This window comes from Vigna umbellata, chromosome 1 (genome assembly GCF_029865625.1).
Source record: "Vigna umbellata cultivar VRB3 chromosome 1, Vumbellata_1.0, whole genome shotgun sequence".
In the NCBI taxonomy this organism is placed as follows: domain Eukaryota; kingdom Viridiplantae; phylum Streptophyta; class Magnoliopsida; order Fabales; family Fabaceae; genus Vigna; species Vigna umbellata.
In genome coordinates, this window is record NC_142165.1 from 43,445,767 (window position 1) to 43,471,540 (window position 25,774).

General features: G+C 32.6%; 4 protein-coding genes across 7 annotated transcripts; 1 reads left to right on the forward strand and 3 right to left on the reverse strand.

Moving 5' to 3' along the window:
- Nucleotides 1-169: 169 nt before the first annotated feature.
- Nucleotides 170-3,148, reverse strand: LOC148205456 (NAD(P)-binding Rossmann-fold superfamily protein). The gene is made up of 8 exons (XM_088103261.1): nt 2,983-3,148; nt 2,214-2,445; nt 1,847-1,926; nt 1,535-1,688; nt 1,298-1,376; nt 1,017-1,101; nt 665-711; nt 170-555 (listed from the first exon to the last, which is right to left on the reverse strand). The coding sequence occupies exons 1-8, from the start codon at nt 3,086-3,088 to the stop codon at nt 391-393; spliced, it is 948 nt and encodes a 315-aa protein (XP_087959387.1). The 5' UTR covers nt 3,089-3,148; the 3' UTR covers nt 170-390.
- Nucleotides 3,149-5,930: 2,782 nt separating this feature from the next.
- LOC124830556 (putative aquaporin PIP1-2) lies at nt 5,931-7,412 on the reverse strand. Its single transcript, XM_047304316.2, has 4 exons — nt 6,976-7,412; nt 6,542-6,840; nt 6,307-6,447; nt 5,931-6,225 (listed from the first exon to the last, which is right to left on the reverse strand). The coding sequence occupies exons 1-4, from the start codon at nt 7,301-7,303 to the stop codon at nt 6,130-6,132; spliced, it is 864 nt and encodes a 287-aa protein (XP_047160272.1). The 5' UTR covers nt 7,304-7,412; the 3' UTR covers nt 5,931-6,129.
- An 8,226-nt stretch (nt 7,413-15,638) lies between these two features.
- On the reverse strand, nt 15,639-19,557 carry MURE (ALBINO OR PALE-GREEN 13). Its single transcript, XM_047304324.2, has 5 exons — nt 17,722-19,557; nt 17,390-17,506; nt 17,125-17,300; nt 16,052-16,197; nt 15,639-15,917 (listed from the first exon to the last, which is right to left on the reverse strand). Exons 1-5 carry the CDS (start codon nt 19,532-19,534, stop codon nt 15,899-15,901), a joined length of 2,271 nt encoding a protein of 756 aa, XP_047160280.2. The 5' UTR covers nt 19,535-19,557; the 3' UTR covers nt 15,639-15,898.
- A 146-nt stretch (nt 19,558-19,703) lies between these two features.
- On the forward strand, nt 19,704-24,188 carry LOC124830560 (uncharacterized). Of its 4 annotated transcripts, none has more exons than XM_088103262.1 (7): nt 19,704-20,442; nt 20,877-21,068; nt 21,234-21,307; nt 21,991-22,996; nt 23,088-23,164; nt 23,273-23,456; nt 23,546-24,188. In XM_088103262.1, the coding sequence occupies exons 2-7, from the start codon at nt 20,939-20,941 to the stop codon at nt 24,109-24,111; spliced, it is 2,037 nt and encodes a 678-aa protein (XP_087959388.1). In that variant the 5' UTR covers nt 19,704-20,442; nt 20,877-20,938; the 3' UTR covers nt 24,112-24,188. The 4 variants fall into 4 exon arrangements, with proteins under 4 accessions (XP_087959388.1, XP_047160273.2, XP_087959389.1 ...); XM_047304317.2 differs by having other exon boundaries at nt 23,091-23,164; XM_088103263.1 differs by having other exon boundaries at nt 21,240-21,307.
- Nucleotides 24,189-25,774: the final 1,586 nt, after the last annotated feature.

Sequence of the window (25,774 nt, forward strand, 5' to 3'; positions counted from 1 at the left end):
ACAGTCACAATCCATATTTTCTTGACACCCTTGCCAACCAAGGTAACGTTATGTTCTAGTTTTATCCTCTTTACCAAACACTAAGATTTGCCCAGTCGTAAAAGGCATGGCAAATGTGGTAATACTATGGCGATTGCATTGATACAATTTCCTAAATCCCAAGCACATATACCTCCAAGTAACGATTTTGATATCAATGTAACGGAGTACTTGAACTGCTCAAGTTTGATTACAGTGCTTGATTTTCACCAGTAACGATCTCAAAGCAATAATGGTAGTCTGAGATGTAATTTACTTAAAACGTTCAATAGTAAGCTTACGCCACTAACAGATTTCTTATTCTCTGAAATTTCACTTCCTCTAGTTCAGTCCAGTCAAACAAACCTTAAGCTACTTTGGATTAGTCAGACTTGAGCTGAATTCCCATAGTTTTTTTGCCAGCTCTGAATCTTTAGCCAGAGAGGTTGGGTCGGCCTTATTGCAATCCATAAAGTATTCACCAGATACTCCCTTCACTTGTGGATGCAACGCCACGTAACACTGAGTTGCAGCTCCCTATAAACATGCCCCAACAATTCAATTATCAAAACACTGGCGTAACATATTAAGATTAACAGCATATCAGCACACACTGTTGTAGATATATTTTGTATGTACTAAATACCTGTTGAACATTTTTAAGGAAGTACTTGCCCACCATATTAGCAAGGGCTGCATAAACCAAGTACTATACATGAATGAAAGTTCAAATGGTTATGGAAGGAATTTTGTACAAGAATCACCAGCTATAACATCTGTTTTGCTTCTCTTTATGACCCTTTTAGTGTGTGTGTGTGTGTGTGTATATATATATATATATATATATATATATATGCATAGAACGGTAAGCATATTTATATGGATTATTTAGATCAGTCATATAACTATGTCTAATATTTGTTAAACCGGTATCAGACCTATTTCCAAATTCAAGGATACTAATAAACACATTAATTGAATGGCATATAGATACTAACCATTAACATAACCATGGTATCGCAAAATATTTGTAACAATTGATCCAGGATGAAGGGAGTTGACAGTTATTTCCACTCCTTCTTCCTGAACAAAGGAAACATGCTAGGGTTACATCAAACTAAAACCAACTAGTTCACCGATTAGTCAAAAGACCAAAAGGATTGAAAACTCCATTACTGAAGCAGGCTATTTACAAACATAGAACACTAAATGTTGCAGTAAATAAAGTGGAACCAATGAAATTCCATAAATTAGAGGTGACTTTTAATGAATATAATACCTTCAAGCGCCTTGCAAGCTCCTTTGCATGCAGAATGTTAGCAAGTTTTGACTGTCCATAAGAAAAATAACTGTTGTACCTGATAAAAATCAGATAGAGGTGGAAGTTATGCAATTTTGGGAACTCAACATTGGACATGAATAGTATACATTTATTATGATTTGTTTTATAGCAAGAGCTTTGTAGCAAACGAGGAAAAGGTTTGCCATTGATTTATCATTCCAATCAGATTGTTACCCTGATTCATCATTGATCTTATCAAACAAAATTCCTTCACGGTATGCAAATCTGTGTGCCTCTGATGATATAATAACTATCCTTCCTTCCTGTTTGCATTCTCGTACTGTTTTTTTCATTGTTTCTAATAAAAGATTTGTCAAGAGAAAATGACCTACAAAATAGTATTAAAAATTAATCTTCAAAACATTTTTGAAAATTATACGACAACACCCAACTTTAAGTTATATATGATGATTCACAAAGACATTTAGCAGAAATGAAGTTAGAGAAATCCCACATATTATGTGAAGTAAACATATAATATAATACCTAAATGATTGGTTGCAAACTGCAATTCAATATTGTCTTGGGAAAGCAAGAATGGAGTTGCCATCACCCCTGCATTGTTACTTCAAGGGAAAGAAAGAATATTATTTCTTTCAACTTTTAAATAAGCAAAAGATTATGATTTGTCTCAACTTTAAGTGTGCAATCAACACAAAGATAAGGAAGTAATTTTACAGGTATAGTCTATCAACAATGTCAAACAAGAGAGTATAAAGTTGGCAAAAACATCTTTCCAGAAAGATATGAGCATAATAAAAAGTCATCAATCATTCACATTCAACCACGTGAAGCCAAACAGACAAAACATTACCCAAGTTATCTTAAAACAACTAGAGTTAAGATCTCTTACATTAGAATATTGAGTGAAAGACCAGATGAGTTAAAATCTGCTGCAAATTTCCTTACAGATGCCATAGAGCTTAGATCTAACTCCATAACATCAATTTTAGCCGAGGGAATTTCCTCAAGAACAGTTTCTTTGACATTCTTACCACTTTCCACATTCCTTACTGCCATGACAACATGGACACCACGGGATGCAAGAACCCGGGTGGTCTCCAGGCCAAGACCACTTGATGCTCCTGAAAATGGACTACGTAAGTACTGAATCATGATACTTAAAACCAGAGAAATAACTAAGCCTCCCATCTAAATCAAATAGCAAGTTATATGAATCTCATTTCTTCAACAATTCAGAACAACTAGTCACCATCAGAACCAAAGAAAGTTAAACAATCTTGTGCTGTATGGTATACCAGATAATGTAACATATCATTTTCTTAAGAGATCACAAGTGTTGGGTCTTCGATGAGGCTATTCTCATACAAAGCTTCGATAAAATGCTACCATTGAAACAAGCCATAAGTGATGCATCATTAAACTACAACACAACATAAGAAAATATAACACTGTCAACTTTCAATTCATTTCATCCCACAAAAGGGTTTCAAGTGGACCAAGACGTTCTCGATCAGACAAAGATAAAAATGTTGACTTGCTTCAAGTGGAAAAGCCTTTCATACAAACACACACGCCCGAATTTTCTCAGCACCCAGAAACACAAAACATAATATTTTTATGCAAAGAAAATAAAAAAAATAAAAAAAGGGAAGAAAAACCTGTGACAATGGCGGTGAGAGCGGTTCCATCAATCCCTTGAGTGACTTGTTCGGCTGTGGAAGAGGCTGAGAACCCCGACGCCCCTTTCCAACCCAGAAACCACATTTTTACTTTCTCACACCAAACAAGTCAAAACACAAATCACTTTGTGTTTCGATTTCTGTATAAAACTTACACATACTCACCCAATAGTTTCACCGATAATATATTAACGGAAAATACTAAAAATAATTACAATTAATTCTTCATATTTTTTCAAATCATAATTAACTTTCTCTCCGTTATGTAAAAAATTGTGATGATATAATATTTTTAAATAAAGGGATAAATTTGTGTAAATTTTCAACAAGTTGAAGACTTGTAACATCTTCGTTGGAATTAGTTATATAAATTCCCTTATCAATAAAAATAATATTTAATGTAAGTAAGTATTTTGCTGAGATTTTTAATGACAATTTAATGTGATTAATATTATTTTTAATTTTCGGCGACATATATATACGTTCTTTCAGTATCAGGATTTACATCTCTTAAAAAAATCAAGCTTTGGTTCAACTAAGTTTTTAAACAAACTAAAGCAATAATTAGTATTGTGGATCATTCTGACCATGTGGCGTTGATATATACTTTTAGTTTATTTATTTATTTTAAAATAAAATTTATGACTAAAACGAAGTTGAAATCATTAACTTAACTTTTACCTTAATGATTGGTTTTAATAATTTTAAAAAATTAAAATGTATGATATTTAAATAATTTATAATCATTTTTTTATTTTTTAAATATTTGTTTGGATAAAGTAATTAAAATATTTTATATTTTATTCTTTTTGTTAGATAATTACACTATTCTTTCAAGATAAAACTTTATTGTAAAATATGTATTTTAAAATTAAAGTTTACAAAAAAATACTAGTTCAACTTTAAATATTCAACTAATATTAAATTCTTAAGTTTTTTCAATATTTATCCATAACCATTAATAATGATATTTTTTGGTAACTATTAAGTAACTGATTTTTTTAATACACATTCATTGTTTATTTTATGCTTGTCAATATAAACTATACTTATATATAAAAAATTTGACATTCTCAGATACCAAGAACAGACCTTCCTATGTTTAGGACTCACAATCGCCTTTTTAATAACAACATAGGTAGATAATTAACTTTCCTTTGTTTTTAAGACATTTTGTTTGAACAAATTAATTAAAATATTTTACATCTTAATTTATTTTTGTTAGAAAGTAATTGTATTTCTCTTTTAAGATAAAATTTTATTTTAAAATTAAAATTTACAAAAAATATTAGTTCAAAATTAAATATTCAAATAATATGTAATAATTTAAATTTTTCTTCAATATGTGTATATATTAAGAGAGAGAAACTAGTTGGGAGCTTGAATAATTTTTCTTCAATAATTTAAATTTAAACCCTAAACTAGTTGGGAAATTTTAATTTTCTTCTTTTTTAAGTGAATCTTAAATTTTATTGTTTTAATTATTTGAAAAACCTTATAATTTTTAAATTTCAATTTTCTTTTATTTTTTTTCATTTAAACAACTCATTTTATTCTAAAAAGTTTCAGATAAACCAACTAAACGAACTGTTTTAAAATGTGTCGACCAAATACACTATTATATTATTTTCAAAATAAAAAGTAAAGAATTTTTGAACTTGATTTTTATTTTAAAAAAAAGTCCATCTGTTTTCAATAACCCCAACATTTGCATATACTGTGGTAGTACAAGTTTTATTATTTAAAAGGTTTAATCCTTTAGTACATCTCTATTTATGTACGAATGTCTCAATTGGGTCCTCGTTTTTTAAAGTGTATCAAAATGGTCCTTAATTTTGAAAATTCATATCAATTGAGTCCTTTCCGTTAAGTTGGCTGGACGGCGTTAAAAAAATTCATGAGTGGATGCTGAGATGACGAACGAACGCTCGTCCACCAGCGAACGAACGCTCGTCCACCAGAGAACGAACGCTCGTCCACCAGAAAACGAACGCTCGTCGACCTATTATTGCTGGACGACCGTTCGTTCCACACTGGACGACAGTTCGTTCGGTGGTCGACGAGCGTTCGTTCACTGATGGACGAGCGTTCGTCCGCTGGTGGACGAGCGTCCGTACGTCCTCTCAGCATCCACTCATCAATTTTTTTAACGCCGTCCAGCCAACTTAACGGAAAGGACTCAATTGATATGAATTTTCAAAATTAAGGACCATTTTGATACACTTTAAAAAACGAGGACCCAATTGAGACATTCGTACATAAATAGGGATGTACTAAAGGATTAAACCTATTTAAAATTATCAAATCTAATTGAAGCATTACAATTTATTACTTCTAGAGCAATTATCATTATGAAATATACTTTCACGGTCAGAATTTACTTTCTTTGGAAATGTAAATTGAAAACGAATAAACGATAGTTAAACTAAAAGTAATTAAAATGCGTGAAATATAAAGTGTATGGAAAAGTATACGAAAGTCATTGAAGAAACATATTGGATGTGCAAATGGGCACAAAAATGTAAATGAAGCTGGAAAGTTAAAGTGCTTCAAAAGTAAAAAGCTTGAATGGAAAAATGATTTCTTGAAAGGATAAAGGTTGAAATGAAAGATGCTCAAAGCAAATAATGAACAACTTTGATTGAAGTTACCAATCCTAACTACCAATAACTTAGACAAATTTATTGTCATAACTTTCAAGCATCATCATGATTAACCGTCTTCAATATGTACCATTTTTCAATCTTCAAAACCATAGTATTGTCAAACTTAAAATAGTTTGAACTTTCATATATTTTTAAACTTAATTTCAACATAGTATGGTCAAAACAGCATTGTGCGGATCTGCATTTTGAGCAGACATTCTTAAAGTCCTCTAACATTGTCGAGACCCTTAATAATATATATATTCTACTGAGAGAGTATGATAACAAAAGGAGCAATCCATTAAAATAAAAGAATAGATAAAAGAGGTGGCTTCAGAGTGTGAGAAATACCATGTCATAATTTACATCCATAAAGGATTAATTAACACAAAAAGATTCACATGATGAAATTGGAAATTAAGCAGACAGCAGACACATAAACAACAATTAAATGAAGCAAGCACGTGGAAGAATGAAGAGCCTAAGCTCTTGCCTTGAAAGGAATGGCTCGGATAACTATCTGGTGATACAAAGCAGCAAGAGCAGCTCCAATGAAAGGTCCAACCCAGAAAATCCACTGTAAAAAAACCACAGAATAAAAAATTAATATCAGAACAAAATTTAAAATCTTGAAAAATTATGCAAGAAAGGAACGTACTTGGTCATCCCATGCATGGTCCCTGTTGTAGATAATGGCTGCTCCAAGACTCCTAGCAGGGTTAATTCCAGTTCCTGTGATGGGAATGGTGGCCAAGTGGACCAAGAACACAGCAAATCCGATGGGAAGTGGAGCCAAAATCTGCAATTGTATACATCATACCATAAAATTAACCACATTCAAGCCAAATTGGGTTCAAACAATTGAATGCATGCAGTGTAAAGAGCAATCATACAGGAACGTGAGAGTCTCTGGCGTTTCTCTTGGCATCAGTTGCAGAGAAAACGGTGTAGACAAGAACAAAAGTGCCAACAATCTCAGCTCCAAGTCCATCACCCTTGGTGTATCCAGAGTTCACAAAATTAGCTCCACCTTTGAACAACTCATACCTACCATTACCCTCAAAGCCCTTCACCACACCGGCTCCACAGATGGCTCCAAGACACTGCATGATGATGTAGAACACCGCCCTTGTGAGGGACAACTTCCTTGCCAAAAACAGACCAAAGGTCACAGCTGGGTTGATGTGTCCCCCTGCAACCACAACAAGTGCAGATCTGCCTCAGTTCCATATCTCACAACAAAACTTTGGAATTGAGCTAGATCCAAATCTTTGAGAAAACGAGAAAAGTAGCATAGGAAAAGCAAAAGGAGAAAAGGGTATGATACCTGAAATTCCAGCAGTGCAGTAGACAAGGGCAAAGATCATGCCACCGAAGGACCAAGCAATGCCTTGAATGCCAACAGAGGAGCACTTGGAAGAGGACCTGTTCACACCCATGACAGTTAAGATGGTTATGTAGAGGAACAAGAAGGTGGCGACAAACTCGGCAATCCCAGCTCTGTAGAAAGACCATGATTTCAGCTCACCGGGCTCAAACAATGGAGCCGGCGGTGGCTCCTTGTAGTCCTTGTCACCCTGTGCCGCCGTACCCAACGGCTGCCTCTCCGAGAACTTGTTTGCTCCAACCTTAACATCTTCCTCTTTATTCTCCATTCTCTCTCTGCAACAACAACCACCACACCCTTTCCTTTCTTTGCTTAATCTCTCTCTCTTCCAAATTCAATAAGCTAGCTAGGGTTCCATTCCATCACTTCCTTTATATAGTGGAAGAAGGAAACTCAAAACTCCACTCTCCAGGTAATAATTACTATCTTATATATATTATATTATTATAAAGTAATTAAAAGCTTCGAGTGTGGCTGTTTTTTTGTTTTTAGCAAAGGCTGTTAATTATGTTTTGGTTTTGATTATAGATAGTACTTCTAGGATTAAAAAACCAATAATACGTGGTTAAGGTCCTAACATGGTGATGTGCATGATTATTTAAAGGGAAAATCATTTTTTATGGAAAGTGTATAAAAGAATGTGAGCAGTACAGACTTGTCTTCTCATCCTCTGCAGACCCTTAACATTTTTGTCTTTTTAATGTTTTAACGTGTAAATATGTAAAACTGAAACTTCGTATTAGTTATACTGATTTCATAATTAACATTTAATCACATTATAAGCAGTATAACAGTTTGGATGTTATCGAGAACGATTACGTTAATTTATTTATTATTAACAAAATACGTGTATATTTGAAACATAATCATATGATGCATGTCACTAAACAAGGTGGTTGGTTTTGAAGTGTGGTTGAAGTTGAACTTTTCTGTGAGTTGCAATTAACGGTAGGGAAACGAGAGCCACAGGATTGAAAAATAGATCGGAGGGATAAGAAGAAATGGCCGTTTGGTTACCGTTGAGATAGTGACGGGCACATGGAAATATAGATAAGTGTTCTGTGGTCGTTATCAAACTGTGGTTCCCAGTTACTGTTGTTACTGTTACTGTTGCTCAAAAGGTGTTTCTCTCCTATTAAAGTGATTCCTCTGCCCGTGATTCTTCCATTAATCAAAAGCTAGTTTCAGTTCTGTCAATTAAAATCTACCTGTAATCGAATAAAATAAAATGGCATTAGATTAATTTAATAAGACCCAATCATAGTTCAACATACCCCACTTCATTATCACGTCGACAATAAAATAAGAAAATAAACAAAATATTGTAATTGATTTATGAAATAAAATTATGTAATAAAACGTTTAATCTTTTAGTTTCTAAGTTTATAATCATATACTTTTTTCTTTTATTTAAAAATGCTTAATCTGCTTTTGGTTCCTTTTAACCACTCCGCCACCCCTAACCTTAATTTAGATTCGTTTTTATTTATTAATATGAAATGATATGTTTCAAAAAATTAAAAGCTGTTCTTAATATATTTTGTAATCGTAAAAACAATTACTATAATTTGCATATGTAGCTGTAAATGAATCATATATACTAGAATAGCAAACGTTCAACCTGCTTACTGAAATAATTTTTTAAAATATACTATTTAAGTTTAATTTGCAATGGCTTAGTTGATGTCGATCACATCACTTCTAAACGAAAACAGAGCATTCTCATTCTAGAAAAGTTTATATGTAATGGAAAATTTTCGTGAATCACTCAGAGGTAATTTAATAGGTTTTTTCCATTTTGATCTCTTTCTTATTAGAATCCTCAATTGAGTCATTAAAAGTGATAATTTAAATCAATGGAGCCCCTCCTGTTAATTTTATTTAACGAGATTAAATTTGTGCACAGATTAAAAGTTTTTGTCACATCACTCATACTATGTAAGAGTAATCTTTTCTAACAGCAGAAACCTAATTACCCTAGTGAACGTCGCGCCGCTGCAAAGCCTTCAGTCTCACCGTCACCACCTTGCTACGCTGCAACCGTGAAGCCATCGTGAGAACATTATTATCGTCTTTGCTGCACCGCCACCTTCTTCACGCATCCATCATCTCGCGCCTCAATGTTGAAGGAGTTTAATGGTCTACGATGGTAACCCACGGTGCCACATTCGTCACTGTGAGGCCACCAGGACTGCCATTGCCAGCTGAGGAGGAACAAAAACGCCAGCCAAGGTGGCGCCAAAGGCGTTAATCGCAATCTCGTCGAGGTGGTACGACACCACCACTCCTCCGACCCTAAGCGACACCACGTCGACGTCGTGGGCCACGACAATGTCGAACGCGGCGAGAATGAAACCAAGATACTGTCCAGGGGAGAAACAATAGTAGCCCAGAGTTCCCATTTGAATCAGAAAAATTTTGCTGTTGGCACAAGGAAGAGATAGCTTGCTGAAGATAAGCTTGAGTTTGCAGTCGAGATTGTGGTGAAGTTGATTCTCTTGATTATTTCCAAGAATCTGTTGATGTTATGGCTGTTGCTACATCTGGACCTGCACAAAAGCAGCTATCCTGTTTGGAAAATTCTGCGATTGTTGAAATTAAAGTATGGAAGCAGAATGCTGTTTGGAAGGATCCAAACCCCTCATCTCCTAAACAGCAGCAGCTGCTTGATACATATCTGTTTGGAAGGATCCAAACCCCTTCAACTCCAAGGTATCATTTTTCGTTTACCTTTGGTTCCAATTTTTTAATTGATTCACGTTAAAGAGGATATCTTTTTTTAAAATTAGCATTAGTTAGAGAAAATTATAACAAAGAACGATAATAGGTATGGTAAGAGATTTGGAACCAATGTGAGTGAATTAAAATACATATTAGAAGAAAAAAGTTAACTGTTTTTGTTGAGAATGTCTTGAAGAAGAACAATTCTGTGCGTTTTGATTTCAATGTTAAATGGGGTTGTTGGGTTTGTTTAGGATAGAGAATTTATGGGCGGATCAGTTTGATCTGAATGTTAAATGGTTCTTCTAGTGCTTCTGACAATGTTTTTGGTGGCTCTTTTGATGTGGTGAATTCCATGGTCTTTGAGAATCCTCTTCAATCTAAAATGGGTGTCAGGAATTGCTCCAATCTCTTGAGGCAAAAGAGCTCCCCTGCAGGATTTTTCTCCATTGAAAAAGGTTTCTGTTGTTGGGAAACATAATTTTTCTTCATTTACCCACATAAATATTAAATTATTACATTTTACCAAATTTCAGGTCTCACCATGCCAAGTTTCAACTCTCACCATGTCATGTCTTGAAAATAGACACATCAACCTTCCACTCGTGCACAAATTTAACCCCGTTAAGTAAATTTAACAGCAAGAGCTCAATTGATTCAAATTAACACTTTTAAGGACTCAATTTGGAGATTCTAATAAGAAGAATATCAAAATGAGAAAACCCCACATAAATAGGACAACTAAAGGATTTAAACCAATTTAATAAGTACAATTTCTTTTTAAGTGTGATTAGAAATAAAATAAAGTTAACTACGTCAATTGTTTAATAAGATTAATGATTAGCCTTTTTCTTTTTGTTATAAAGTGATTGTTGTGTTTCAAATTTTAATTATAATTACAAAAATATTATTGTCAAAAACATCTTATTCAAAATAAATGCACATTTCTGAAAAGAACACTACACTTATAACGTGTTTCAAAGAGAAAATCAACAACAGTAAATTTAATTTATTATATAAAAATGTGTTATACAAAACCATTTTACGAGTAAAATTAAAAAATATATATATATTGAGTATTATATAAAACTGAAAATTTATAAATTCATTGTTTCAATGTTTTGAATTGGAAATTGTGTTTTTTCTTTTGTATGAGTTGGATTAATGTTTTATCAATGTTGTGTCTCTTTAATGATATTTTCTTGTAATACTTATATACTTTCTTTAAATTGAAATTAATGTAAATATATTATGTATAAGTTATACTTATATCTTCATAATGATATTTTTTTGAAAATATTATATATATCTTTTCACATTATATATATATATTATATATATTGTTTCATTTGTTTAGCCATTTTTAATTTTTTACTCTAAAGTTAAACATTAACAAAGTTAGAATCATCATCTACGACTTTATTAAACACATTAAAATATTGTATTGTTAATCACTAAAGTTTCTTCTTTGGAATGATAACGTTTTAGAATGAGGTGACCTTATTCTGTAATGATATAATATTTCTTGTTTTAGTATTTTTATATCACCATATGAGAACAAAGTTTATAACGAAAATTCAAAACAAACAAAACCTTAAATACAAATATTCAATCTAACGGTTTCGATATCAATTTTATTGAAATAACATTATTAAAATTAATTATTACACGAGATAATTTATTTATTTTATAGTTTTTAGCTTTATCATATACATTGTCTTTAAAAAAATTAAAGAACAGAATAAAAACATTTAAGTTTAATTACACATAAATAAAACTATTAAATATACCAAAATAACAACCTAAAAAGTCCTATTTAGGAAAGTTAGAAGGGTATTAGAAAATGGAGGAATAACTTGGTTGATAATCTAGACACATGTGGATGTAATTTGTTTATTGATATTGAATGGTTTTAGGGATTCTTGTCTTTGATCTTACATTTTGTATTATATGGAAGAAGTTGAAAAATGAAAGTATGTTGTTTGAAATATTAGAGAAATCGGATGTGGTGGACCTAATATTAACTGTGTGGAGTATGATAACATGTATTCAAAAAGCAGAGTGGGCCCTCTCATCAACCTTTTATGTTTCTTGTGCACAACAGCTCATACCTCAAACATACCTCGTTGGACCTGCTTCTCACACATGACCATTAACTCCACATTTTTAAACATTTTTATTTATTTATTTACAATTTCGTTATTATTTCAATTTTTAATTCTTTTATCTTCACTTTTATAAAATTCATATCGAAAACACTCTGTCCGTATGTAAACAATTTCTTTAACAATATAACAAATTATAAGTATTTTATCAGACGTCATGAAAAGCAGTGGATGTATCATATGAAAACTCAGTGATCCATATGGGTCGATTTTTGTTTCTTGCACTTGTTATATGATTGTTAATAACTCTTGTCTTTATATATTTCGACTGTCATTGAGAATTTCATCTTGAATATTAACTATTTTCTTGTGATTATATTCTAAATTTCAAAGTTTACTTTTAGATATTAGTTTGGTATATGATTTTATTATAGTAAATATTTTAAAATGAAATTAATAAAATAATACATTCTATGATGAGAGGATGAAAAGAGGTTGATAGTTATCCAACACAAGAATTTGGGCTGTGGTAGATGTGTGGGTAAGTGGGGACAGTTGATAGAAGTAGTTGGTAATGACTCCAAAACATTATTTAGAACCAAATTATGTCACTACTACACTCTTCATATTATCCCTTTCTTTACTTTCCTTTTCTTTTCCATTTCATCATGATGTTGGATGTGATGTGCACATGCATGCTCTTTCCCATTTCTTCTTTCTCCACCAAATCCCACAATTATTATCTCATCCATTCATCATTTAAACAACAAAAACACTTTATATATACTCATTTTCCACCTCATTTTTCTCTTATTATGACATTTTTCATTTTTCTCACATTTATCAACCTTCTCTCTTACACTTATAAACTCCTTCAAATATGCTGTGTATTGATTTTTTTAATAACTATTCAAATTATTTCACTAAATTTAACTTAAAAGCAGGAATAATGCATGGTATCATGGTTTGGAAATGCCCATTTGTTAACTATAGTATCATGTCATAGGTCTCACATTCACTATTAATAAAGTCAATTTTTAAATATATATATATATTTCACCTTACAAGTTAGTTTTATAAAATTAAATTAAATTTAAATTCTATTTCTTAAAAAAACTTATTAAAAGTAAAAAATGAAAAGTAGGAGGAATAATATTTGTAAGTTAAGCTTTAAATGATTTTTCTTTAATTTCAAAATAATTTGTTTTCAAGAGAACTATAAATTACGAATATCAATGAACTTTCCTTCTAAGACTTATTCCTTTTGTATCTATATGCATGTATGACATTTTTATTACAAAACTTTACTTTACAAATTAATTTTGTAAAGTTAAATTAAGTTTAAAGTTAATTTCTTAATAAAAAATACTTGTTAAAAGTAAATAAAAAGTAAGAAAAAAATCTTTGTAAGTTAAGTTTCAAAATTACTTTTCTTTAATTTTAAAATAATTTGTTTTCATTGTCTAAATAATAGAATTATCAAAGTTAATAACAAATAAGGTAAATATAAATCAATTCTCATGAAAGACATAGACAATCATCACAATAAAAAACATCATTCATACAATGAATACATCAAAATTATACAAAAATCAACAAAACTATGAATTACGAATATTAAACTTTCGTTGTAAATAATGAATTTCCTCTATGTACATGCATGTATAGTGTTTCTAACTATTGTGAGAAACATAGGTTTGTCATTGCTCAACACAAGTATTGCCTATAAAATATGAGGATATGATACAAATAAAAGGAGAAACCAAACTTCAAGATCGATCAATCAATAAGTGAGAAAAAAAAGGTTAATTTCGAATTGGATACCTCAAAAGTAAAAACGTTCATTTCAGATTCTATAACATGAAAAGTATTTTCAAATGATGTGATTTGGAATTCACAATGTTATTTTAATATAGAATATAACACCTAAACTTTTAATTTATGAAACGTGAGAAACTTTTGAGAAACTTTTTTAATGGCTTAATGTGGAATCTTTTCATAAAAGATTTTTTTTTTTAAGGTTTAATTAGTAATTTGATTCATATATTTAGTTCTTTAATTGGTTATAGTTTTTATATTTATTCTTTTACTCAATTAGATCCTTATTTTTTTTTAAAAAGATTCAACGTGGTTTCTTCATTAAATTAGTATTAGTACTATTTAAAAGTGTCATATGTTAAAATCTAAATCTATTACTTGTCAAAAATTGAGTCATTTTCTATTTTGAAATTATCTAATTTTGACACATATAACGTGTATAGTAAAAGATAACTTAGATTTTGACATATGATACATTCAAAGTAAAAGATGAATTAGATTTTAATATCTATGAGACTCATGAATTTTAAAATATGACACTTCCAAACGATATCAATATTAATTTAACATAAATGACTACATTAAATTCTTTTAAAAAAATAAAAACCCAATTGAAACTTTTTTAAAGAATAGAAACTCCCTAGAATAAAAAAAGGGACAAAAATGAATAAAAAGCCTAATTAAGCATTTCTTTATAAGCTTAATTAGTAGCTTAATCCATATAATTTACTTTGGTTCCTATATTTTTTTATCCAATATTTTTTAAATAAAGTCAAATTGATTCTTCAATACATTTGAAAATGTTACATGTTAAAATTTGAAAAATGTCGATGTGTCAAAATCGAAAAAAATGTCATGTTTCAAACAGTTTGGATATGTCACGTGTCAAAATCTGAAATGTACACATATTAAAAGAGATAGTTCTAAGGTAAAATATGACTCAAATTTTGACACATAACATCTTTCAAACAATATTAAAATCAATTTAATGAAATAAACGAAATTAACTATATTTACAATATATTAAGAATAAATTATATGACTAAATATATGTAAATTATTGATTAAGTCTTTTTTATATTTCCTACACTCTCGTTGGGGTGCATCAAAAAGCGATTGGGTGGAGTACCAAAGTGTCTCTTACTCATATTCAAATAGACTTTTCAAAATACATGAAAAAGAGGTATTTTGAAAAGCTGCGGAGAGAAATGAATGTGAAGTAGTATGTGTAAGAAAGCAGTGGTAATGGATATTGGAGCCCAATAGTTATGGTCTGGTTCTTAGGAGATTATGATTTTTCTGACTTTTTGTATTTATTTATATGATCAGGATATTATTGCAACGCTCTGTTAAGAATCTATGTGATTCGTAAGTTGTTTTACCTTTCAATGAATGGTTTATTGATGCACAGTCAAGATTAAGTTCAACCCCAGTTTTTGTAGAGTTACACTAAATATTCTTAAAATTCTGTAAACTACTTTTTGTAGTTTTTTAATCTTTACACCTATTTCTTCTTAATTGTTTTAAAAATATTTTATCAATATTCTTTATACATTACACTATCCCGTTTGTTATTTGAAAAACATTGCAGTGTATATTAGTATAAGAAAGGTTATTAAAAATATTTATATAATTTTATAGAAATCTCGAAGATAACTAATGTAATTTACTTCCTTGTTTAATTGTATACTTAAAAATATATTATAATATGTGAATATCTGTAAATACAGGTGAGGTATGAAAAAATTAATATTAATTTAATTATTTAAAAATTGTTTACTCAACAAAAAATATTAAACACACATTTAAAATTCTAAAAAAAATGATTAATAAAAAATGTTTTAATAGTTTCTAATATTTTGTTAAGTCTAAAGTATAAATTTTACTTGGAATAGAAATTAGAGGATGTATGTAAAAAAACAAGGTAGGAAGAAAAATGGCCGTGAACAGTTGTAAAAAGATAAGAAAGAGGAAGCTAGCTAATGCATTACTCTTGATAATTTAGGTAGAAGACGTAGAATTACAGTGGAAAAGGGAAAAAGAGACTATGACTACATTTGTATAAACAAAATTAAACAGTTGAATAAACTAACTGTACTAAGCGCACCGTGCAATTTTTTGGCTGGAATTTGAAGGCTATTTATTTCGGGCTTGTGCTTTCCAGCTTTTTGCCCTTTTCTGCAAACTTGCTAGAATTGCAGCCAGAAAACAACCCATTATCAATGGCTCTCTGGTAACCTGAAACAGTAACGAGACAAAAAACGAAATAAACATGTGAATTTTTTTGTTTAAGGTGTGGTCTTCGACATTTGACAATAACCAGCTTTGTCAAGTAACAAATGGGCATAGAAGCATAAAACACTCAACATTACCTCCATGGAAATTCACTTGTATCTATTCCAGCTTGGTGAAGCTCATCAACATATTGCAATGCCTCTCGGCACTCTTCTCGATCGTCAAAAAACTCCTTCTTATCACCTTCTATTTGATATGCTTCATGGCCTTTGCCAGTAACCACCTGCACCATGCATATAAAAGTATAAACTTGTTGCACGCATCACACGACCAACGAATTGACAATTCATTGTTTACGTTAACCTTTGGTGCATTATTTCAATTTATTTAAGATATGGTATTCTTTAAGATTTAATTCAAAAAGATGTCAAAACAAGAGTCTACAGGTTACTAAACTCCGCTCAGTATTTTATTTTTTCAGACAGTGAATCTAAATCTTACATAGAATACGTTATCAAAGTAGACTGACAGCTAAAAGGAAGTTTTCTCAATTCAAAAAGCACAAATCATTGAGAAAGGTTAGCTTGGTTTGGGCCGTTATACTAGGATGGGGTTGTATCAATGGCAAGTAAGAAATAAAAGGGGAAGATTAGTAAAGACTTCGATCAATGCAAGGCTACCGAAATGTCAAACTAGAATTCCTACATGTGTACCGGAACCGAGTCTTCACTTCATTGAATCACTAATTGGGATGTTCGGTTTACAGGAGGAAACTATGATAGACGGACATAAAAATGATGAATGGAAAATAGATAAGAAATAACATTGAAGCTAGATGTTGAAGGGTAATTCATCCACATGCAAGATAAGGATTGTTGTTTTGGATCATGGCAAGTAGTTATTCTATGTTTCTTCACTGTTTAAATTTAAGCCTCTCCCTATTTATTCTCTCTTAATCAGCATATTTGACTATAGTTTTTCTTTCTTGTTGGTTTTCTATGTTGCCTCCTAAGAAAAATCTGCTTCGTAGAAATATCACTTTGATATAAATCTTAATATTATCCAAAAAAATAAAATAAACAACTAAAAAACCTTTTTGCAGTAACAAACACCAAAATACTTTCAAATAAGTGACTTATGAGACATCACAACGAAGCTCAATTCTACAACAGAGGGTGAAAAATAATAGCATAGAACTCCGTTAACTTACAACCACATCGCCCTCCTCTCCCATTGCAACCGCGGCTCGCACAGCTACCCTCCTAATGTCATGGAGAAAAAGTCTATGACCATTTGGAAGAGGTGGATAATAGTCATTTTCTCCATATTTGAGGTAGTCTTGCATTGACCATCCTACCCCAGATAGCATATCATCCAATATATCCACTGGAAACAAAGACAAAAAGTATGTCTAATTAATTAAAGCATACACTAATATTCCTACATTGCCTATATTCAATGTTCAAAATACATACAAGGGTCTTCATTTTTGGGATTGTCAGATGTGAGCATGGTCACTTCACTTTTATCTGTTGCTATCTTGGTCATCGCAGGTCTCTTACCCCTGTCACCCTCACCACGGCATCCAATGACTTCAAAATGAACAAGGAATCGTGAGATGCGCAATAAAGAGAGTATATTTCAATAAAATAATCCAAGTCTTCGAAATCAAGGGCATGTGAAGAAGTATGCAGTTTTAATGTTCCAAAAGAAAAATGCTTTGGTACAGTTTCTTCAGGTCCAAAACAAAATTATAAAGGAAAATTTCCACAGCAATAAACGAAACAGTAACACAACACAAACATACCCGTTATGATCCTGCGAGGTCCTAGCTCTCTTACAGAATCAAGCAATCTAGACAATGAATCAGGAGTACTGGCATGGTCCACTATCACCCCAAACGCCTGTTCCTCATCAATCAATTCACACCTCCCAGGAACCGCATCGACCTCTTCAATTCCTCTAACAATGTCCTCTAAGGGCGCCCCAACAGCAATCCCAACCGCTACAGCTGCAAGAATGTTGTAAATATTATGCTTCCCAAGCAAACCTGAAGAAATCTCCAGTATCCCTGTGGGAGTATTAACCAACACCTGAGTCTCAAACAGAGAAAGTTCAAACTTCAATGGATGCACATCAGCATCCTTATTCTCCATCGCAAACGTCACAACAGGAACCTCCTGGCTCCCCTGCGACACAAAAAAGGGCGCGTTCAGATCATCAATGTTAACAACCTTCCTATGCCTCTCAGGATCCACCATTCTCGAGAACAACTTAGCCTGCGCATTTCTGTCGCCCTCCTTGTCCTGACTCAAGTTTGTGAAAACAGCGATATCAAAATCAACCTCATCATACTTTCCTTCCTCCAGGCCATGAGAACCTGCCTCCATGACCACCGCCTCAGTCCCGTTGTGAATCATCTTCGCCATCAAATTCTGAACCAAAACAGCATCCAACGCCGCGCTACCTAACTCCAACTTATTATCCCCGTGGACAAAAGAGGCAACCGAGTTCAACATCCCAGTGCGTAGTCCCATGGATTCATACAAACTTTTAATCAAACAAGTGGCGGTCGTTTTTCCATAAGTCCCAGTTATCCCAATCACGGCCATTTTAGTGGAAGGATGTTTATAAAACGACGCAGCCAGAGCAGGAAGAACAGCATTAGTATCTTCCACAATAACTAAAGCCTTACACCCCAAAGTATCCTCAATATCAACCTCTTTACTAGCCACAACCGCAACCGCACCTCTCTTATCAGCCTCGGAAAGAAACAAATGTCCATCGGTTTTACGCCCAACGCAACACACAAACAAATCACCGGAATTAACAATCCGCGAATCGTGCTGAATTCCGGTGATTTCGACTTCTAAATCACCGGAAACCGACACCGGCACGACCTTACTCTCATCTAAAAGCTCCGCCAAACTCATCTTGAACTTTCCGTCTACAATTCTAACCTTGCTTTTCCCGTAACTGTCAAAATCCAATTCAAACGGAGATTCACTCAAGCTTCCGTTACCATTACCATTACCGGTGAGTCCCTGGAGCCGTTCAATTTCCTCCAAATCGCCGAGCTCATCCGCCTGAAGTTCATCCACGGCGGCTGCAGCGGCCAGCTGGTCCTGTTTGGGGGGATTCGGCTCGAGAAGGCCTTGGGAGACGAACTCCTTACGCTTGAGCGCGATGGCTTTGTCGATATCCCCGAAGAGGTCGTCGCCAGAGGTGTCGAAGTCGACGTTATCGGGGGCGTCTTCGACGTCGGCGATGGCGGCGAGGTACGTGGCCTGGTTGTTCTTGTAGTCTTCCTCTTCGATCTGGCGCGCGCGTTCCGCTTGCTGCTGAATTTGTTGGAAGGTGGAGAAGCCATGGGAGGAGTCCTCGGCAGCCTCCGGTGGGTCGTCGTCACCTGGGCTTGGGTAGAACCTCCCATCAGGCCCAATGGCCCTAACCAATGGACATAAAATTGAAGAGCGAAAGAAGAGTGTGAAGTCAGAAGGTCTACGAAAGTGTTGGAACTTCACGACAGTGGATGTAGTAGTAGTTGCAGTTGCAGTTGCAGTTGCAGGTGTAGGAGTTGGAGAAAGCAAGTGCGAAACACGAAGAAATGATAACGCCATCAAAGGGAGTGGCACTCGCGACAACGCTCAAGGGGTTTCTTTGGGTTTTAGAATTTTTTTTTGTGCGGACTCACATCGGGCCTAAATGCAGTTTTCTCTTCCTTGGGCTCGGCCCAAATTTCATTTACGTCTTTCTCTGTTGTTGTTATATGAGATGTGTGATGTTATGCATAGTGAAAATAAAAGATAATCTCATAATAAGTGAGTGCGGGACCAAAGGCAGAAGCATGAAGGGTTGACAGTGGTAGCAAGACAAGGAACAGGGGCCAGGGTGTTCCCTCCTAACACATGAATGAAAGCAACACGTCTACTCCAGCAAAAGGGAAGATTCCTTTAAACGACACCGTTTTCGGTACTCAGACAGCTCCATTCAACAATACAACCCCGAAAGGAGGACCAACATCATATTTTGATGGCTACTAATACCAATTTTCCGTTAATGGACTTTGTATGGTCATATAATCACATTCCTTCAACCTTAAACATGTAGTCAGAAGTTCATTCTCTGAACATATGTATATCAAAGTCCACCCTTTAGTGAATCGCAGTACTCTGAGACACTGACACTCAGACAATGAAAGACATGCAAAGGAGGGTGCATTTGGATTTGTCATTGCAATTGCATAGAAGTGGTGGACATGTCGAGAAAGGTTTCAGATAACGAAACAAAAGCAAGCCAAGTTGCCTTCAACCAAAAGCTTTCCTCCACCACTAATTATTTTACAATTTACTAGTCACTGTCTTAGTATTTGGTGTTCCAATCAGATTCCTTTTCACTATTTACACACACACACACATTCACTTTCCCTGTGTTTTTTCGTTTCACACTTCCACTTTCCACTCTAGATCTACATTATCATGCTCTTGTTTAAGCTCTGGGAGGACGTGCATTTGGGTATTACAACCAGGTATGTATCTCTCACCTTTGATTCATATATCCTTACAGTCACAATGTTTACCTTAACTAAGCCAAAAAAGAAGAAGACTTTAGGAATTAAATGACTCTGATCTTCACGTATTTTGTTTTACGAACCGACAAAGTGGATTATTTTTCATTCTTATATTTCAATTTTGTTCGGTGATTGGTGAATATGCAAATTCTCAATTGGTTATAGATCAATATATAGGTATACTTGTTTAGTTCTAGAAAGTATGATCATTCGATTGTAAAAATGAACTCTTCCTAGTCTAAATTTTTTTGTGGGGTTTGAAACTGATTATCAGTTAGTACTTTGGATTCTGGTGTTTGTAACTGTCTTTTGGATGACATTCTGAAGCTGAACATAACTCGTTACTTCTCAATTACAAGGATTAACCTTTCCTTATTTCTGTGCTTGCATAGACTTGGTGTTTTTCCCATTAAATTTGACTAGAAGATCGCAGATAAAAGCTTTCCTCCTTATCATGGCGAAAAGATCTCCTACTCGGGTTAACCAAACGTACGAGACAGGTTGTACGTGGCGAATGTTTAGAATCTTTAATTTTCGTGAAAGTCGTTCCGACAGAAGATTGCATTTGAATGCTCATGCTAATGGTAAGATATTTCTTTGTCTGGCATTGAAAAGGGTAAAAGAAACTACGGTACGATTTTAAAATGAAGTTTTTTGGGCCAACGTGTGCCTTCATTTCCCATTTTTTATTTTGCTTAAACCTTACATATAAAAAATCAATTGTAAGTTTTCTGCATCTTTTTTCCAAGCCGCAGAAAATGGAAAATCCAGAAGTAACTCAGGTGCGGCCAGCACAGTTGATGAGAAGTGCCTTCAAATTGGTGTAAGTTCTGATCAAACACACTTCCTTTTCTAAGAAGAGCCCTTGCTTTTAAGATTCTACTTAAAAAAATGTATCTTTCCAGCATGATGCTTTTACCCTTTTATCACTATTTTACCTCTTTTCTCACCTGTTTACGTGTTCTTTAAGTTGCTCGTGATACTGTACTGATCACCTGTAGTGTGTTTATATCTCATTGCTCATCAAGTGTACTTGTTATTTCAATTTAAACGTCTAGGAAGTTTGTTAACCATATCTCGTGTACAGAGAGGAAGGCATCTTCCTTGACATTAGCCATCTTATTTTGTTCTGACATTTTACTCTTTTTCTTTTACTTCCCTTTTTTTTTTTATCTCAAATTCATTAGTATAGGGGTAGAGTGTTTAGGACTTTGTAACGTGAAGAAATCTTTTAATAGTGTATCACTTAAAATCTTGAAGGCCATAAAAAATTTTGCACTGTGATGATGGCCGGAAGACATACCTTCAGCCTTGGTCTAAAAAATTAGTGTCCTGTTCTAATGATCTGGTGACTATGAAGAAGAAAAATCCATACATTATGAACCTAGATTTTTTTTAAGGTTTAAAATTGTCTCGTATAGATCGCCAGATTCGGCAAAAAGTGTTACCATGCATTCCTCTCATAATGGAGAGCACAATAGCACTGACAGAGAATTGTAATTATAGGTGAGTCCCAGAAGAAGAGATTACATCTGTAGAAGTATCAACAGCATGGTGAATGATCAGGTAGAAGATTGGGAAAATGAAGTAAAAAAGATGATTGTTGATCACAGATTTGTCAATACACATTATCAAGGCAAAGATGGAGCAGGCTGCCAGCCTAATCAAATCCTGGATGCTTTACAGATTTTATATACAAACAAGGAACTTTTCATTAAACTTCTGCAAGATCCAAACTCTTTGTTAGTAAAACAGATTCAGGAATTACAGAGTTCTCAAGTGAAAGAACCATGCCAGCATGCAAGGCAGAAAATGATGAGTAGATTAAATAAGCCTCAAAATACTGATGCTACACAATGTGCAAAACCTTTTAGTTCCTCTGATAGATCTGATTTGAGGTCAAACAGAATAGTAGTTTTGAAGCCTGGCACTGTTAATGTGGAAAATTCTGAAGAAACAAGCTTTGTTAGCCCTCCACATTCGCCTAATAGCTTCAGTTCTAATGCACAAAATACTAGGCTTTCACATTTTCCCTTCAGTTGTATAAAGAGAAAATTGAAGCATGTTATGAAAGTAAGGAGACAAGAACAGCAGTTGAAGACAGCTGATGGAATACCAACTAGACTTTCCTCCAGTTCAAAGGGCCTGGGAGATGGAAAAAAAGTAAAAGAATTGGAAATTTCTGAAAGAAACTCACCAATTCATGCCCTTAGTAATACTGGAAAATGGTTGAATTCATATCATGATTTGAAGAAGAAGAGGGAGAACATTATCATGTTCAAGGATTCTGCGTTATCTATGGGGCAGGAAGCAGCTTCTTTTGGTGAAAGTTGCAGTAAGAATACTTCAGTTAGCCCTCGTGAAGAAAATATATTGAAAATGCACGTTGAAAGTAGGAAGAGTCGGTCTCAGATGTTGAACTGTGGAATTGAGGAAAATTTTGAAGAAGACATTAATCTTAAAAATAGTGTTCTTAGCCACAATCTCCATGCATATTATGATATTCCCAAAGGTATGCCCTATATAATAAATATTTGTCTCATCTACCACCTATGCAATCCATCATTTCTTTAGTATGGTCTAATGAGAGATTTTTTTTGAAGCAGATGGCAGATACATGGACAGTCCTACTCAGATCATCGACATGAATAATATAATCAGAGGAAGTGGATCCTTTCTGGTAAATAGTTTTGGACATTCACTCTCACTGTGAAGTGACGTAGAAATCTGAATTATTCCTGTCATTTTTTTATCCTTAATGTGAATGATGAAATTTGACGTTTATTAGGATTTGCGTCCAGAGATCCAGACGTTGTCTTTTTCATCAGATGTTTCATCAAGCCAATCCTGTCAGAGAACAGATAATATTGTAAACATGGGAAACAAAGTTGAACATCCTAATAATGAATCTTTTGATGAACATTTTATTAAGGATGATGTTACCATACTTCCAATCACAATCATTCAACCAGGTATATACGGTTTTAAAGCTGAACATACTTAAATTTATTTTTCTTGTCTCCTATTGTCAAACCAAGTTGACAGTTTAGGATATTCACAGATGAGTCACCAGAAAAGAGAATGCATGAAAAAATTGAAGAGAACCATTTTGAAGACCTTTTAAGACTCTCTTTTGATTCAATGAACGATTTAGTCTCCTCCAAGGACGACATCATAGACTATGTAAGGGAAATTCTGCATGCTTTCAACCTTACTCTGAAGAGATCATCTGACCAATTGCTGGATCCATCCACCTTTGAACTGAAGGAAAAACCTAGCCTACTTTCTGGTGGAACAATCTTGCATGACTGTGTCATAGAATGTTTCATGCAGGTATACCAGAATAGTGGTTTCCCACTTCACGTTGGAAACGTCCAAGCGTATGTTTTGAAGAAACTTGTGGTTAAAGAGATCACTGGACTCGTTAACTTGCACTGTCACTCTCATCCATCAACTTTAACGTTAGAACAGCTTGTTGAAAAGGACTTGGCAAGACGTGGTTCGTGGCTAAATATCCAACTTGATTCAGAAGATATTGCAGTAGAGCTGGAGAAACATGTTCTTGAAAAACTGGTATTGGAAATTGCGTCTGAGATGAATTACCAGAAACATGACACATTGCATTAAACCTATCTGTACTTAATCGTTGGATGATAATTAATAAAAAATTACATTAGCATCAATGCAATAATACATTTTTCATACATCTAGGTTCATTCTTTAACTACATGAATCTGAATCAATGTTGGCTGTATTTTTATTTGAACTTAATATTAATAAGTAAATACAGTAAAAATCTATGATATAAGATTCAACTCATATACAATAAGGTGGGTCCTATGTTAAAAAGTTAATTCTCTTTCTTACAATATATTCATTTCCTTCATTTATAATGTTTATGAGAATTATTTCTTATTTCTTATTTCTTTTTCTTTTCCATCATATATTTCTTTTATCTTCTTCCTAAGTGTAGCCTCTTTATGAAAATTATTGCATTTTACAAAGAATAGAAACTGTAAAGGTATTGTTGCTTAAAATGTTTGTTAAAAAATTGTATGTTTTAGTATATATATTTGTTTACTGATTTATGAAAATTTTAATTGAAAATTGATTTTCTTCTTTGTTTATTCTGCTCTTATCAATATTCTCTCTTTTTTAACATCATATCCACTCATTTCCTTCACTTATAATGTTTATGAAAATTACTTTTTAACTTTTTCTTTTCTTTCCCTTCATATATTGTTCTCTTTTATTCTTCGTAAGTGTGGTCTATTTATTAAAATTATATAGTTTGTTAGCAAACAATAGAAATTGAAAAGAAATTGTTGTTTAAAATGTTTATTCAAAAAATTGGTATATGTTTTAGTATATATGTATTCCCTAATATCTGAAAATGTTAATTGGAAATTGATTTCATCTTTGTTTATTCAGTTCTTATCAATAATCTCTCTTTCTTAACAACATAGAGTCATTTTCTTCACTTATAATGTTTACGAAAATTATTTCTTATTTATTTTTATTAAAATCCTGTTTTGATCCTCTAATTTATTTGAAAAAATTAATTAGATTCCATAATTTTTATTTGGTGTAGTTAAGTCTTCTAACTTTTAAAAATGATTCAATTAGGTCTTTTTCGATAAATTGTCCTTAACATTTATTTATTATTTTTTCAGTTTTTATTTTTATTTTTTCACTTGTTAAGACATTGTCATACAAGATAACAGTGGTATTAATGTCACACGTCATATGATAATGTCTTTATTCAATTTAGTTGTGATATTTAAAATTTTGTTTCAGTTGATTCTATTTTTTTTTTAAATAAACCAATGTTCCTTTTCAAGTTACAACTAAATTAGTAATTAAATCTATATATTATTTATATGTACATGTTAAAATAGTTTTTTTGAAATTTATACATAAATCACACTACCTAAATATTTAAAATAGTTTTAGTTTTTTTTTACACTTTTAATTTCAATAAAAAAATCCCTATTTTAAACTTATAATTTTTAAAAACATTAAAAATGTAAATGTAAAGTGATACTATAATTTTTAAATAAGTTAATAAAAATGTAAAATATATTGAGTAAAAATTAAAAGTGTAATTTTACATTTATATTTTTAATATTTTCAAAAAAATTATAAATTTAAAGTAGGTATTTTTTAAAATTTAAATTAAAAAATAAAATTAATTTGAATATTTAGGTGGAATGATTTAATGTATACATTTCAAAAAATTATATATATATATATATATATATATATATATATATATATATATATATATATA

Bases quoted from the DNA above. Each gene is read 5' to 3' on its own strand.
- LOC124830560 (XM_088103262.1), top strand. From the start codon at position 20,939: ATGGCGAAAAGATCTCCTACTCGGGTTAACCAAACGTACGAGACAGGT. The intron at 22,997-23,087 runs GTATGCCCTATA...TTTTTTTTGAAG, and splicing joins ATATTATGATATTCCCAAAG to CAGATGGCAGATACATGGAC. The intron at 23,457-23,545 runs GTATATACGGTT...GGATATTCACAG, and splicing joins AATCACAATCATTCAACCAG to ATGAGTCACCAGAAAAGAGA.
- LOC124830556 (XM_047304316.2), bottom strand. From the start codon at position 7,303: ATGGAGAATAAAGAGGAAGATGTTAAGGTTGGAGCAAACAAGTTCTCG. The intron at 6,448-6,541 runs GTATGATTGCTC...ATACAATTGCAG, and splicing joins CCAGAGACTCTCACGTTCCT to ATTTTGGCTCCACTTCCCAT. The intron at 6,226-6,306 runs GTACGTTCCTTT...GTTTTTTTACAG, and splicing joins ACCATGCATGGGATGACCAA to TGGATTTTCTGGGTTGGACC.
- MURE (XM_047304324.2), bottom strand. From the start codon at position 19,534: ATGGCGTTATCATTTCTTCGTGTTTCGCACTTGCTTTCTCCAACTCCT. The intron at 17,507-17,721 runs GTATGTTTGTGT...TTCATTTTGAAG, and splicing joins ACCTCGCAGGATCATAACGG to TCATTGGATGCCGTGGTGAG. The intron at 17,301-17,389 runs GTATGTATTTTG...CTTTGTTTCCAG, and splicing joins TCCCAAAAATGAAGACCCTT to TGGATATATTGGATGATATG.
- LOC148205456 (XM_088103261.1), bottom strand. From the start codon at position 3,088: ATGTGGTTTCTGGGTTGGAAAGGGGCGTCGGGGTTCTCAGCCTCTTCC. The intron at 1,927-2,213 runs GTAAGAGATCTT...TTTCCCTTGAAG, and splicing joins CTTTCACTCAATATTCTAAT to TAACAATGCAGGGGTGATGG. The intron at 1,377-1,534 runs GTAACAATCTGA...GATTTTTATCAG, and splicing joins AAGATCAATGATGAATCAGG to GTACAACAGTTATTTTTCTT.